This window comes from Engraulis encrasicolus, chromosome 1 (genome assembly GCF_034702125.1).
Source record: "Engraulis encrasicolus isolate BLACKSEA-1 chromosome 1, IST_EnEncr_1.0, whole genome shotgun sequence".
NCBI classification, from domain to species: Eukaryota; Metazoa; Chordata; class Actinopteri; order Clupeiformes; family Engraulidae; genus Engraulis; species Engraulis encrasicolus.
The window spans coordinates 44,253,880-44,269,259 of record NC_085857.1 but is presented as its reverse complement, the minus strand read 5'-3'; the positions used below and the strand labels follow the sequence as shown (position 1 = coordinate 44,269,259).

General features: G+C 40.1%; 1 protein-coding gene across 1 annotated transcript; it reads left to right on the top strand.

Moving 5' to 3' along the window:
• Nucleotides 1–3,058: 3,058 nt before the first annotated feature.
• LOC134452840 (zinc finger protein 883-like) lies at nt 3,059–14,726 on the top strand. The gene is made up of 3 exons (XM_063203471.1): nt 3,059–3,205; nt 10,352–10,538; nt 12,618–14,726. Exons 2-3 carry the CDS (start codon nt 10,373–10,375, stop codon nt 14,282–14,284), a joined length of 1,833 nt encoding a protein of 610 aa, XP_063059541.1. The 5' UTR covers nt 3,059–3,205; nt 10,352–10,372; the 3' UTR covers nt 14,285–14,726.
• The last annotated feature ends 654 nt before the right edge of the window (nt 14,727–15,380 follow it).

Below are 15,380 nucleotides of genomic sequence, written 5' to 3'. Positions count from 1 at the left end.
CCTCAACTCCACTATCGTCCTTGGCATTGTTCAACAACGTTTATGACAAAATCTGGCGCATGTGGGGGGTTGGGGAGTCGGACAAAAAAAAAAGAAATTGAAAAAAAAATTGGAAATAAAAAAAAAAATCCGACCGGACGATGACCAAACCTGACAACCAACCGGAACCAAACTTTTATTTTTCTTAGGCCTTATTGTATGTGGGTAAGACGCAATTCCTGAAAATGTTGGTTTTCAGTCTGCAGGCTTCAAAAACGACTTGTGGATGGCAGGTGAAAGTCATGCCACCTCATAGATTTGCACTGTAGATTGCCAAATCCTTATTTCCAGTCATTTTGGCTAAAGTAACTAAAAGTAATGCAAAAGTAGTGTAATGCCTTACTTAAAAAAAAAAAAGTAATGTTGTAATGTAAGGCATTACTTTTAAATGACAGTAACATGTAGGCCTAATAAGTAGGCCTAGTGCATTACAGTTTTTGAGTAACTTTCCCAACAGTGCATAGACATATGTATGCTTCTGCTCCTCTTCACTGAAGGTTCACATGACATCATTCCCACACGCTCGGGCCTGCAGTCCTGTCCACAACAACTTATATTGAACACAATACTCACTCTGGTCTTCTGGCAAGTTCCTGAAATAACTCTTGGCGGATCAGCCATTGTGGACCTCTCTCCATCTCTCTCTCTCACACACACACACACACACACACACACACACACACACACACACACACACACACACACACACACACACACACACACACACACACACAGGTCACACGTGTACTCTCGGGCAAATACACCTAGCGCGACAAGAGCGAGGCGAGCGAGGGAAGTAATTGACTTTGTATTGAGTCATGCGACAAAAGCGTTTCTGGAGATCAGAGGCGATTCGCACGCCGAGAGCGACAGTTTGAAGTTGAACTCCTGGCTATGTTATGCTAATGAACTATGACGCGGTTCGGGGAAAAGGCGCCACAGCCAATGACTGTATATAGGTCAGCCAATAGGAATGTTGGAACGCTTGCGTTCTGCTTTCTACCAACAAACTCTAGTCGCTTCAATCGCTCGCTTCACATCCTAAATGAATCTACATTTAAGTCTAATTTTTTTTACACCTTGTGGGAAGCTCACGCTCCAGAGGGGTTACACTCTGTTGTTGATCCCTTCTGTAAGTAACTACAGTTCAAGAAAAGATGGAGTAAAGTCTCCCCCTTGTGGTTATATACACTCACTACAAGCATGATTGGCACACGTGTATTTTTGCTCTTGGAAAGACTTCAGGACCCTGTTTCTCGAAAGCAACCAGTTAGCAACTTAATAGGTTTCCAATGGGAAATCGCATTACAATCAAGTAAGTAGATAACTTAGTAAGTAACAATGTTGTTGAGAAACACACCTCAGGATAGGCAGGGGAAAGAAATAAAAATGAAACAAACTCCATTGGACAGTTGATTCAAAAAAAGTTATTATAGCTAAAACATTTTGAGACGAGGACAGGACAGTGTTGACTGCAGCTGGAGGCCACTCCAGTCCAGACAGAAGCCCTTGGTCAAAGCAACCAATCCTGGACTGTTTTAATGCTGAAGCCAAATGCCTGGGAATTCTCATTGGGCCAAATTGTTGTATCTTCTGTGTCATAACACATCATTAACACCTGAGCATGAGCTGCTGTGAATCAAGTCAAGTCAAGTCGGTTTTATTGACAATTTCTTTATATGCGCTGGTCATACAAAGAATTGAAATTACGTTTCTTACTTTCCCATGCAGACAGACTCTAGACTCTAGACAGTTAGACATAGACAGCAGACATACATTAGACCTTGAGCACCTATACAATACCCATACAGACATATAAAGTGCAAGACTGGGCAACAGCAGACATACCTGTACATGGAACATATATTTTAAAAAAAAAGAGGTAGTGTTGTGCATTCCCGTTATGTCCTATTGTGACACTTCTGATCTTGGCGGCAACTCTCACCTGAGTTTTACACTAATGAATGAGCTATCTAACTATCTGATTAAGATGTGGTATTGATAGGAGAATGGCGGTACATAGTGTAGGCGCACAACTGGTGAGTTGTTTAGCTGAGTGATGGAGCGGAGATGGAAGGAATAGTGTGTCACAGCATCCACATCCAGATATAGGAAGACTGACTATAAGACATCTTAACCTGTCATGATTTCCCACTCTCTGCACTTTAATTCACTTTATTATTTTAGCATAATCTGTAATCTGCTGTCTAATGTCTGCTGAGACTCTCTCTGCTTGCTGCTTGTGTCTACCCATAGTTATATTTATCGTATGTGCTTCGCAGCTGTGTGTCTTGTCTATTGTTTGTATTTGATTTGGTATTTGATTTGATGTTTGGGGATATGACACAAAAAATCCTATCAACTTTGTTGACATGGCATATTAACTCTTGAACTTGAACTTGAGATAGAAGTTTGCTTGGAAGCGAACACCCTCCCTCATTATTGTCACCTCAGAAACGTGCAGTTCAACCAGATGGCAACCATGGACAACTGATGAGTATCAGTTGGGATAAATGCTAAAATACTCTTCTCCAATTTCTAGTCATCAGCCTGAAAAAAAAAATACTGTTAAGAACTTTTGTTGGTAGGCCTATTACAGGGTAAGCCTACATTGTCAAGTTCTTTTGAGTGTTTAGTTTAAAAATAAATAAATAAAAAAAAAATCAACCTGTAAGCAGGCATTCTGCTATGGTTTTGGTCTTGTAAATTCAGCCTGCTGACCCAGTAGCCTATATACATAATGTAAAAAAAACCTTTAAAAAATACTGAATGTCAACATTTCTGGGCAAAAAATATACGAGACACTAATTATGGTTGTAGGAAACGTCATTGACACCCATTTTTCACTTGGCCGCGATAGCCAACTACTGCAGTACCACCCCTGACCACCAGCCTGTGATCATCCTCATAGCTTCCAGTTTCTATGGTGAGACTCGTATAAGAAGAAGTGCTGCTGTGCTCAGTGACCGTAGTCAAAGAAGGTAGCCTAGTACATCAATGTGCATTCGAACGCGCTGTTTGAGGCGGATTGTGTTCACCAGATCATATCTGTGCACTCTATCGACGCGCTTCCATCGCCGAGTCCGACGGAGCTACACCGCAGTGGTGCACTGTTTCGATGCTTCAGCTCCACCACCAACTTCGTCTGGTTTGGGAACTGAGAAAGGTAGGCCTATGTTTTTTATTGTGTGTTTGTTAGATTCTATTTAATTATATTCTGCCTGAAATTGCTACTTTGCACGGTGTAGTGAACCTATAGGCCTATAGCCTATTCTAAGAATCCGGATTGCATTAGCGCTTTGGAGTTTTACTGACACTGAATTTGTGCCTGAAACTATCCCTAAACCTAACCTGTCAGAGGTAGGCTACAACAACAACCTGTGCTTTGCCTTGCGGCAGCAGTAGGCCTATACTTGGAAGCAGCGGGGAACATGGAACCCTTTTTTGAACAAAGGGTCCTAAGTTCCCCGCATTATTTCCGAGTTTTCAAATTGTGCCCTTCCCAAAACCATCCCTAAACCTAACCTGTCAGTAATGCAATGTTTCAGAGTTTTAAATGTGTGCCCTGTATCCCTAAACCTAACCTGTCAGAGGTGCAACAACAACTTGCGCTTTGCCATGCAGCTATACTTGGAAACAGCGGGGAACATAGAACCCTTTTTTGAAAAAGTTATCCGGTTGCCACAGAAATGTTTGTAGGCCTAATTAGTGTCACAGTAGGCCTTGATGTTGGAGGTATGGTGACGTGTTTTTCACATGTTTTCCTGTTCTCACTCATTGCACTATGGGTGCATCAAAATCAGTATGTCCATTTGAAAGTAAAGAGCAAGCTACCATTTTGTTTCATTTTTTTCTTAGCTAGGGTAATCCATGTGAGAGCAAGACTCCGAAAGAGTTAAGTATGTCAGTTGGGATTGGTTGCCACAATACATTGAGTGCATTCCAATATGCAACCTAGCATCCTCCACTTGTGCTTGTGGCCTCACCCCGCCTTTTGGGCCCTCCTCCGTGGAGAAAACGATAAAGTTTCCCCGCTGTCAGCTTGGCCAAAACAATTTTTGGGGGACTATTCTTCATTCACAATCCAGTTTGCAAATGAAAAAATGACTTTTCAATTGAGCTTTTACGAGATATTGAAATATAATGCTGTTGTCAGTGATGTCATTATGACATATTACTTCCTGGTACGAGGCCACAAGCACAAGTGGAGGACGCATATTGGAATGCACTCTTTGTGTCAGCCATAGCATAAGATGTTTTGCATTCAGTTTGTGTGTGAAATACACTATATTTGCATTTCGAAAGTTCTTCAAAAAGTAAGAAGTAGCAATAGGCTAGTGACAATGGCCTCAAAATTTTGAGACACCCCAACCGGAGGTAGAACAAAACCCAATAATGTTTTTCGTCATCTCTAAGGTGTCCCATACATGAAAATGATTCTTGGCCAAAGTGATTTTAATGCTAAGCCTAAAATTTTTACACATTTCCATATGCACCTCCAAACAAAAAAGGCACCCAAAATGTGACTTCTCCGTATGGGAGTAGATATACAAAAAAACATGCAGAAAATTACCAGAAGCTCTGAGAGCTTTGAGAATTGGTATGCTTGTGCCCAGGGGCTACCTGCACCAGATAGAAGTGGTTGTATTGGACCATCTTGATGTATGAAGGAGATATAAGCATTTAATCACACACCTAAAATAGGCGGAAAATGAAAAAAAGTGATATTTATACAGAATGTTATCATTTACATTGTAATTGCTTTGTCAGGGAATGTCATATGCACACATATGATATATTGATGGAAAGGTGAGATTGTTCTGAATCCAGCAATATCTCATATGTATATATTTTCTGAATATTAAAGATGGCATATCGTTCAATGTATGAGGTGCCCAGAATGAAAAAAATCGAAAGGGAGTTACAGGACCTATTTCAATGCACTTAAGTGGTGACAGGAATGCTCACAATTGTATTACAGTAGGCTATATTACTTCAAATAAACTTATTATTAGTGTGTGGTGCTATAGATTATGCTTGAATGAAGAATCAGATTAGGGTGAAAATATATTTATCACTAGTGTATATATATACCTATACAGTATATATATATATATATATATATATATATATATATATATATATATATATATATATATATATATATATATCATTTTTTGCACATCTGTAGGTATTGTTAAGCTGGAAAATGCAGTGACTCCACCTACTTCCAATGCCTTGCAACTAGCTCATCAGAATATTGCATCACTCCTTTCAGGTAGATATGATAGAGGAAGGGGAAATAGAGTGGATGTTATTCAATTTGTTCAGAGATCTTTTATCTTCCACGAAGTGAAGCTTTCCAGTTCTTCTCCCATGAAAGAGCCAGCTATATATATATTTATATATATATTTCTTGCATCTGTAGGCTATTGTAAAGCTGGAAAAGATGAGATTGTGCTAAATCTAACATTACCTAATATGTATATATATTCTCAACATTGATGGTACATCGTTCAATACATAATGTGTCCAAAAAAGAAAGAAAATGAACCAGTCCATTCCATAGATACAAAAGTTCAAAGGCTGGTTCATTAATTAACCGTAGTGGTGCTCTGAAGCCTAGTATATATTGAAGTATAATATTATTAACCAATACAACACAGTGAGGGAATTATATGGTATAAGGATATTTGTTCTTAAAACTTCCTTACAATAATATAGCGTACCAGAGATACACTGCACCAACATACCACTGATGTATACAGGTATCGTAATGGCATTGATAAACCTAAGTCAATTAAATCGATCAATCAATCAAAGTACATCATGATACAAAATTGCCATTCAATGTCCTAACAATTAGAGAAAGACAAAAAAGAAGAAAGAATGCATTGTGTACTGTACTGTATCACTTAAGGCAGATGAGAATAAACCTTTTCACATTTCTTTTTAAAATAAGATACTATCGGGGCAGTTCTAATTTGGACAGGAAGCTTGTTCCAGCATTTTGATGACTAAATAACGACTAAATGCCATCTCACCCTGTCTAGATCTGGCCAGTATAGGGAATTTAAGTTCATTACATTTCCCTGACTCTTTCATCCAATGGCTACATTCAGTGTGTGTGGAAAATACAGAGTGCAGGCTTATACTGTATATAGGGTTATAAGAGTTGAGCATGAAGATAAATACTCCTAGAAGATATGTGTATGATATGTGTGATATGTGTGTTTTCAGCCTCTTAAAAGTTGAGGGGGATGACCAAACTCTTGTATCAGCTGGTAACTTGTCAGACCATTGGGATTACCTTGTCAGAGGCCAAGGCCAGTCTGTTGGTGTTACAGTATTGCGAAGCAACATTACGTTTTAGTGCAGCCTCAGATAAAATGAAACGGTTCCTTCCAGGAGAGAATTGCACTCAAGGTACAGAACCTGAGTAGCATATTGAGTCAGGTACAGTCTGATTTTCTGTATATTGAACAGTGCAAAAGAGCATCAGTAATTTAAGCGGTGTTTTCAGAAAAGATGGGCAGTCATAAATAATAACACCCAGGTTTATGTAGCGTTTTCTGGGGTAACAGTGGTTGACCTCATGTCTTGCTTGATATAATGGCAGATGATGGTGGTGTTGCTTCATCCATGTGGCCAGGTCTGAGAGACAGGCAGATAGACACATAGACATTGCAAAAAGGCGGAACCAAGACAATGCATTAGAGCATTATAACACCCTAATTTTCCCAGCTATTTATTGTAATTCAAGTTGTAGACATTGAATGCATAGCTTGAAATGGTACAAAGGTAATTAGACATCTAGAGGTGAAAGAGATGTTCTGAAACGTTTGTAGTGTACACGCAGAAACTATGGAGTTATCTCGCTGGACAGACAGGTGTTTATCATCAACATAGCAGGGAGCAGGGTGAGTGGACAACATTGCCCAGTGAGATGAGATAAAGATGGCAAAGACAGGGGGCCTAGCACAGAACTTTGGTACCCCTGAGAGGATTTGAGTTGAGGGGTCTTGACCATGGCACATTAAAGGAATGCCCAGTGTGGTCTACCTCCTATGCCTTGTTCCCAATTAATTGTATTAAGCCTACATTTAGCAAATGGACCAGGATAGATAACATCATTACTCTTCTGACTTGCACTTTGGTTGGCCCTTTCTTCCAGGTCCAGCCAAACCATTTGCTTAGCTGTAAAATATGATGTGGTTGCTGGATTGAAGTCTAGTGTATTTGACACACTGTTATTTCCCTTAGTTTAACAAACATACCCTAGCCTTACCTTTCCTCCTATTTGCCAAAAATGATTTGCCAAAATTATATTGTAAAAATAAAATGATCTGATACCGGATGAAGAAAAGTGTGAGACATCATAGTTCTTTACTTGGTCAATCCAGCCATATAGTCATCAAATGACATGGGTAAGTTAAGTGAAATGTCACCAGTAGGCTACAGATATGGTGCTTTATGACTTCACTAACATTTAATGGCAAAAAGTGGGTTAATCAACTTAAAATAAAAGCTATGAAACAAATAATTCACTGAATTCAATTCACTAACATGTGACATGATGGTATTAAGAGTGTAGTGGAAAGCGCACACATCCATCAGAAAAGCATCAGCAGGTGCCAAATCAAAAAACTTCTTTAGATCTATGATGGAAACGTTGCTCCAAATTAATTAAGTCTTTTGCAAGCAGTGTGCAGATCCTTTCCCGCTCCTACATGATGGTATTAAGCCACACCTGAGTGATGTCAGGTAATGCCTGAGTGAACCTAATGAAGAAGCTATGCGTGGATCTATGAACTTTTGAATTCACTGAATATGTTTGCTATTCCCCTCCCTGTTTATTACAGTAGGCTCATGAAATAAAATGCCTTTGCTTCCTGCTGTCAGGCTTTGGTAATACAACTACCATTTGCATGTAAACATAAATCATTGCTCCTTCCAGGAGCAGTCTTTATTTATCACACTACCACCACCCAGCACCTCCCCCTCCCTCCTCTCTATAATCACAGCAGACCTGGTTAAAGCCCATTAACTGGATAGGACATCACCAAGACTGCTAAAGACCTGTGGTGCTGAAGTGGCTGAGCTGCTGGAATATTTATTCAGCCCGAGTGTACATCTTAGTAAGGCACCAACTCTGAACACATTATGCCTCATCCCGGTCCCCAAAAAGCCACATCCAAAAGAGATAAACGAATTCAACCGAGAGGCCCTCCCTTCACACAGCATGAAGACAATGCTGTTACATACACTCAGACTGCATTAAGTCATGCACTGGATCTAGTACAGTTTTCATACCAGGAGAAGGTTGGAGTGGATGATGTCATCACATACCTATTGCACAGGACATATAGTAATGTTCCTTTACTTTTCCAGCGCTGTCTACAACATCCAACCTTCCATTGGGAGAGAGGCTCCTAGGTTTGGATGCCCTCCTTGTGCACTTGATCAGGGACTACCTAACAGAGTGGCCACAGTTTGTCAAACTGAAAGATTGCCTCTTGGACACTGTAGTATGTGGTACTAAAGCAGCCTAGGGAACTGTGCTCCCTCCTCTCCTGTTCACTTTGTACACATCAGACTTAACATATTTACAACACAGGCACATACCACATGCAGACATTCTTGGATGATAATAAAATTGTAGGCTGTATTAAGGCAGGAGGGAATACAGGAGTAAGTTACAGGGCTTTGCAGTGGTGTAATAATGCACCTACAACTCAACACTAAGACCAAGCAGATGAAGGTGGACTTTTGGAGGTCTAAGGGTATAACAAGACAACAAACTGGACTGGTCAGCCAAAGATGCAGTTTACAAAAAAGTACAGTATTGGCTATACTTGTCTGCTATAAACTCCTTAATATGTTCTATGAGACTGTTGAAGCCAGTATGTGTCCTTTTCTATGCAGTGGTGTGCTGGGGAGGGAGCACAAAGACTGAAGGAAAGCTAGCTCTTTCATGGAATATCTCATCTTTTCCAGCTTTACAATAGCCTACAGATGCAAGAAATATATATATAAATATATATATAGCTGACTCTTTCATGGGAGAAGAACTGGAGAGCTTCACTTCGTGGAAGATAAAAGATCTCTGAACAAATTGAATAACATCCACTCTATTTTCCCTTCCTCTATCATATCTACCTGAAAGGAGTGATGCAATATTCTGATGAGCTAGTTGCAAGGCATTGGAAGTAGGTGGAGTCACTGCATTTTCCAGCTTAACAATGTGCAAGAAATTATATATATATATATATATATATATATATATATACACTAGTGATAAATATATTTTCACCCTAATCTGATTCTTCATTCAAGCATAATCTATAGCACCACACACTAATAATAAGTTTATTAGTAATATGTAATACAATTGTAAGCATTCCTGTCACCACTAAAGTGTATTGAAATAGGTCCTGTAACTCGTTTTCGATTTTTTTTCATTCTGGGCACCTCATACATTGAACGATATGCCATCTTTAATATTCAGAAAATATATAAATATGAGGTATTGCTGGATTCAGAACAATCTCACCTTTCCATCAAGATATCATATGTGTGCATATGACATTCCCTGACAAAGCAATTACAATGTAAATGATGACATTCTGTATAAATATCACTTTTTTTCATTTTCCGCCTATTTTATGTGTGTGATTAAATGCTTATATCTCCTTCATACATCAAGATGGTCAAATCCAACCACTTCTATCTGGTGCAGGTAGTCCCTGGGCACGAGCATACCAATTCTCAAAGCTCTCAGAGCTTCTGGTAATTTTCTGCATGATTTTTTGTATATCTACTCCCATACGGAGAAGTCATATTTTTGGTGCTTTTTTTGTTTGGAGGTGCATATGGAAATGTGTAAAAATTTTAGGCTTAGCATTAAAATCACTTTGGCCAAGAATCATTTTCATGTATGGGACACCTTAGAGATGAGGAAAAACATTATTGGGTTTTGTTCTACCTCCGGTTGGGGTATCTCGAAAACGAAGGCGCTTTTTGCCCCACTGTCACTAGCCTAAAATGGACCATTTGTGATTATTCTGTATGCATAAGCTAGCATTCATATCGGAGCAATTGTGCAAAGCAGCATGGGATTTCCCAGGCTAGAGTGGTGCGAGAGTTGTATGTGGAACAGAAAAACTGACCGGAGGAGACCGACAGCAGACAGATAGATGCTCCTTGCATTTAGCAGATATATACAGTATCTCAATAACTGACTCAAAAACTGATATTAATACTACATATGCTTAAAATATCATCCTTCACTGAACTGATGTTTAATTTTCAGTAACGGGTCGATGCATCAGCTATGGCTCCAGCCCTCAGCTCCAAGATGAACCAGTGCTCCCCAGATCTCGTGTCCCATTTCCAGCTGAAGAGAATGTTGGTGCGACTGGTCGACTGTTGTAGGCCAACACCAGATCAGCCAGGAACGGATGGCAAGGGCAACAAAGATGGAGGAAAACCCATAAGTGGTAATTGTAGCCTCTTACTGCTCTATGTAAAGTTATGATCAAAGTCATTTGGGTAGGTTCGGTTGTGATTATCCTTTAAAATTTAAAAAGTGTAGCCGTTGGACGATGTATACAGCTAACCCCATATCCTTCATCGATAGAGGTTGTTAGTCATTGATATTCTATGAGAATGGGAAAAAGTCTTGAGAATTGTGAAGAATTGTAGCAGAAAAAAAAATGTCTGGAAACCACCTATTAAGGTGTTGTCTTGCACTGCTTTCAAGTTATTCCCTGGATGTTTATGCAATTGTTAACCAACCCTGGGTTTTTCCTGTATATAGATCCATCTCATTGGCCCATTCTCCTCTGACCCCCATAGCCATTGGTTTTGCCACCACCCCACCCTGGATTTCTCGATGCAAACATTGACAGGCATGCCTTGATGATCAATCAATGACCCCTGTAGGCTTACTACGTAATACCCAAATAGTTCTGCTTTGAATACTATGCCATGACAGTCAAAAGGACACCGCAGTTAATGCAATGTCAGCTATGTTGAATTTTGGGGGAAATTTGAGGTGGCCTCAAGCTTTTATTTTTTCATCGCTTTGGTCAGTAATCCTCTGTGAAAACTTGGCAAGACAATAGACCCACCTTTCAAGCAAATAACTGTCTGTGTAATTCAACCATTTTCTGACCACTTTCCCAAAGAAATTTCAAGATGACAAAATCTGTTTTCACTGGTTTTGTTTAGGTAACCTTTGCATATGTGTGTGTGATGGCATGGGGCAGAATTTTGCTGAAATTTGGTCGTGTTAAATTTATATGACCTGATATCACTGTGTGAAACATGCCATTTTTGAATACAGCTGCTATATTATTTTTTGGGGCAACATTGAGATGGAACCAAGTAGGAACCAAGTCTGGTCAGTAAACCACTGTGGATTTTTTTTGCAGGATAATAGGGCAATTTTCCCAGCCAGAGTTTCGCTAAGTGCAGTATTGCGATAGATGCATACAGTATGACTTTCAACCTGCACTAACTCAAAACATACACATGCACACACACACACACACACACACACACACACACACACACACACACACACACACACACACACACACACACACACACACACACACAAGCACACTGCACTTTCTGCACTAAACCCAAACATACACACACTGACACACAACTCATACTCACACACATACACACACACACATACACAGGTACACAGACACACACACAGACGCACACCGCACTTTCTACCTGCACTAAACACACACACACACACACACACACACGCACACAAAACACATACAAACACACACACACACACACATACTGCTGCTGGTGTATTTAATAAACCTTTTTTAATTATTTATTTTCTTCAAATGCTACTATTACTATGTCAGAACGCTATAAAGGACTTTTAGAAAAAGCACAACAAAATACCTCCTATTAATGTATGTTCTCTACAAGTCTTCTGTTGTCCAGTCTTGCACTTTAAATGTCTGTATGAGCAATGTCTACGTCCATACTGTCTATGTCCATGTATGAGTACTGTCTATGTCTATACTGTCTATGTCCTTACCTAGATTAGTCTATGTCTGTATGGGAGAGCAAGAAACGCAATTTCAAATTCTTTGTATGACCAGTGCATGTAAAGAAATTGACAATAAACTTGACTTGACTTGACTTGACAGTATATCGTAAATTGTCCCTTTTGCAAAAGGTCCACCACATTGAAGCATGGGAGAATTTTGAGATGGCCCCACAATTTAATTTCTCCCGTTAAGTCTTTTGATTAGTGATCCAATGTGAAAACTGTACGAAATTGTCTAGTGATTCATCCATTTTCTGACCACCTTCCTTGAATCTATTTTGAATTTTGGGGCACATTTCTGATGGCCTTCTGGTCAGTAAACAACAGAGAAAACTTAGACTGGAAAATCGGCCAGCAGACGACTTGTCTAGTATGGCAATTCCAGTGGAGCATTATCTCCTTTATCTCCATTGCCTACTTTAATTGGTGTTAAAGTTTGAAGATCTAGAATGATGACTTGTGATAATTGTGTTTTTTTCCTTTTTGGCAGGGAGAAAATCACAGTGGCCTGGGAGTCCACATACATGTCTTCTTCCCAGAACCAAACACCAACACAATCACAAAGGGGAGAATTACTGTGTCAAACTGTGTGGCAAAAGGATTTCAAAGGCATCAAGTTTAAGAAAACACCAGCGTGTTCGCACAGGAGAGAGGCCCTACCAATGTTCACAGTCTGATAAAGAAAGTACACAGGCCGGAAATCTCAGGACACACCAACTCATTCACACAGGAGAGAAACTGAACCCCTGCAACAAGTGTGGAAAATGTTTTTCTCAAGCAAGCAGCCTGAAAAGACACCAGGTCCTTCACACTGGAGAGAAGCCCTATGACTGCAGATTCTGTGGCAAAAGCTTTTCTCTAGCATCAAGTCTAAGCTTACACCAGGTCGTTCACACAGGTGCGACGCCTTATCACTGCAAGCATTGTGACAAAGGGTTTTCACGGTCACAGCATCTTAGTAGACATTTGTGCACTCACACTGGAGAGAGACCTCATCACTGTAAAGTGTGTGGTAAAAGCTTTTCTCAAGCAGGGAATCTACGGACACACCACACTCACACAGGAGAGAAGCCCTTCCCCTGCAGTCTCTGTGGCAAAAGGTTTACCACATCATCAACTCTTAGGACTCATATGCACACTCACACAGGAGAAAAGCGTCATCACTGTAAACTGTGTGATAAAGCTTTTTCACTGGCACAACATCTGAAGCAACACCAGCGCACTCACACAGGGGAGAAACCCTACCACTGCACAACATGTGGTAAAAGGTTTGTATTTTCATCCAATCTTAGGACACATCAGCGCATTCACACAGGAGAGAAGAAGTATAACTGTAAGGTGTGTAGCAAAAGCTTTTCTGACGCAGGCCATTTAAGGAAGCACCAGCGCATTCACACAGGAGACAAGCCCTATGCCTGCATACTGTGTGGCAAAAGGTTTTCATGTGCATCACATCTAAGGACACACCAGCTCATCCACACAGGAGAGAAACGTCACCGCTGCAGTCTGTGTGACAAAGGGTTTTCACGGTCACATCATCTTGCTGTACACTTGCGCACTCACACAGGGGTGAAACCATATAACTGTGAAGTGTGTGGCAAAAGCTTTTCTCAAGCAGGCAATCTGCTTACCCACCAGCGTAGTCACACAGGAGAAAAGCCCTATCGCTGCACGATATGTGACAAAGGGTATTCACAGTCAACCCATCTCCATATTCATATGCGCAGCCACACAGGGGAGAAACCCTACCCTTGCAATGTGTGTGACAAAGGCTTTTCTGAATCAGGTAAACTGAAGATGCACCAGCGCATTCACACCGGAGAGAGGCCGCACCAATGCAAACATTGTGGCAAATGTTTTTCAAGTGCAGGAGGTCTGAGTTTACACCGACGCATCCACACAGGGGAGAGGCCCTTCCAGTGTTCACAGTGTGACAAAATGTTTACACAGGCAGGAAATCTACAGATACATCAGCGCACTCACACAGGGGAGATGCCATACCACTGCACGATATGTGACAAAAGGTTCTCACTGTCAGGCAATCTCCGTGTACACCAGCGTATTCACACAGGCGAGAAGCCCTACCCCTGCAGTCTTTGTGGCAAAAGGTTTTCTGTATCAGGAAATCTAAGGAAACACCAGCTCATCCACAGATGAGAAAAACACCAGCACATTCAAGTAGAATTTTGATTTGGACTGTTATGCCAGTAATACTGGAAGCTTTACCTACCCCTGTTTTCCCCTTTTCCTGGGTTATTTTATAATGTTGTTGTTAATCATTAACTACCATGTATCAAGCACAAGCGGTCAATAGGAAACATTGGTTGACTTAATTAGTTGTTGTTGTTGTGACCAAATGTATTTCCTATGATTACCATCTGCCTCTGGAACACAGCATTCTTTATTCTAATTAATATATTCTAATTTCACATTAGCAACAGGATTTTCAACTTGATTTACATCTGGAACCATTGTCATTTCTTCTTAGAACAGTGTTTCTGCTCTTTTCCCCAACATTCTAGTGTGCTTTCAGTTTTATTTTGTTCATCCCTTACACAATTCATTGTTGGTTATATTTCATTTTGTCATTTAAAATAAAAATCTGCAAAACACTCAGTTATTTATTGTTGTTCAATAATCGTGATTAATCATCGTGATTTCAATTTCTATCCAAATAATCGTGATTATCATTTATCCGCAATCGTGGATATTCACGATTATCTTCAACCCTAGTAGTGTCAAGTTCCAAGTGTGCGATGACTGTGGTTTTAAACATTTTACTGTAAAAGATAATGCATAATTTTCGCAGAGTATGTGCAAGCATATCGTGTGTGTGTGTGTGTGTGTGTGTGTGTGTGTGTGTGTGTGTGTGTGTGTGTGTGTGTGTGTGTGTGTGTGTGTGTGTGTGTGTGTGTGTGTGTGTGTGTGTGTGTGTGTGTGTTTCCTGGGAAATTTGAACTGTATGTGTAGTGGCGAGTTTGAGCATTTGGAGCCAGAGATGTCGTATCTATCCATGGAGACTACTGGACTCATTATTTTTATATGATCACCAAGGTTGGGACTCTAGGCTTTGAAAGAAATTAATCGCATATAAATATCTGACTTAGGAACAGTGAGTAGTATTTTTTTCACAAGGATTTTGAATTATGACAATGCATAAGCAAAATCAACAAAATATTGTTATTTTTTTCCGATGTGGTATTAACCAAAATCAACAGACCAGTTCAATGTTTGGGGTATAGGTAGAGATGCA

Excerpts from the sequence above, each read along its gene's own strand:
- LOC134452840 (XM_063203471.1), top strand. The coding sequence starts at position 10,373 with ATGGCTCCAGCCCTCAGCTCCAAGATGAACCAGTGCTCCCCAGATCTC. Across the intron at positions 10,539-12,617 it reads TGGAGGAAAACCCATAAGTG|GGAGAAAATCACAGTGGCCT; the intron begins GTAATTGTAGCC and ends CCTTTTTGGCAG.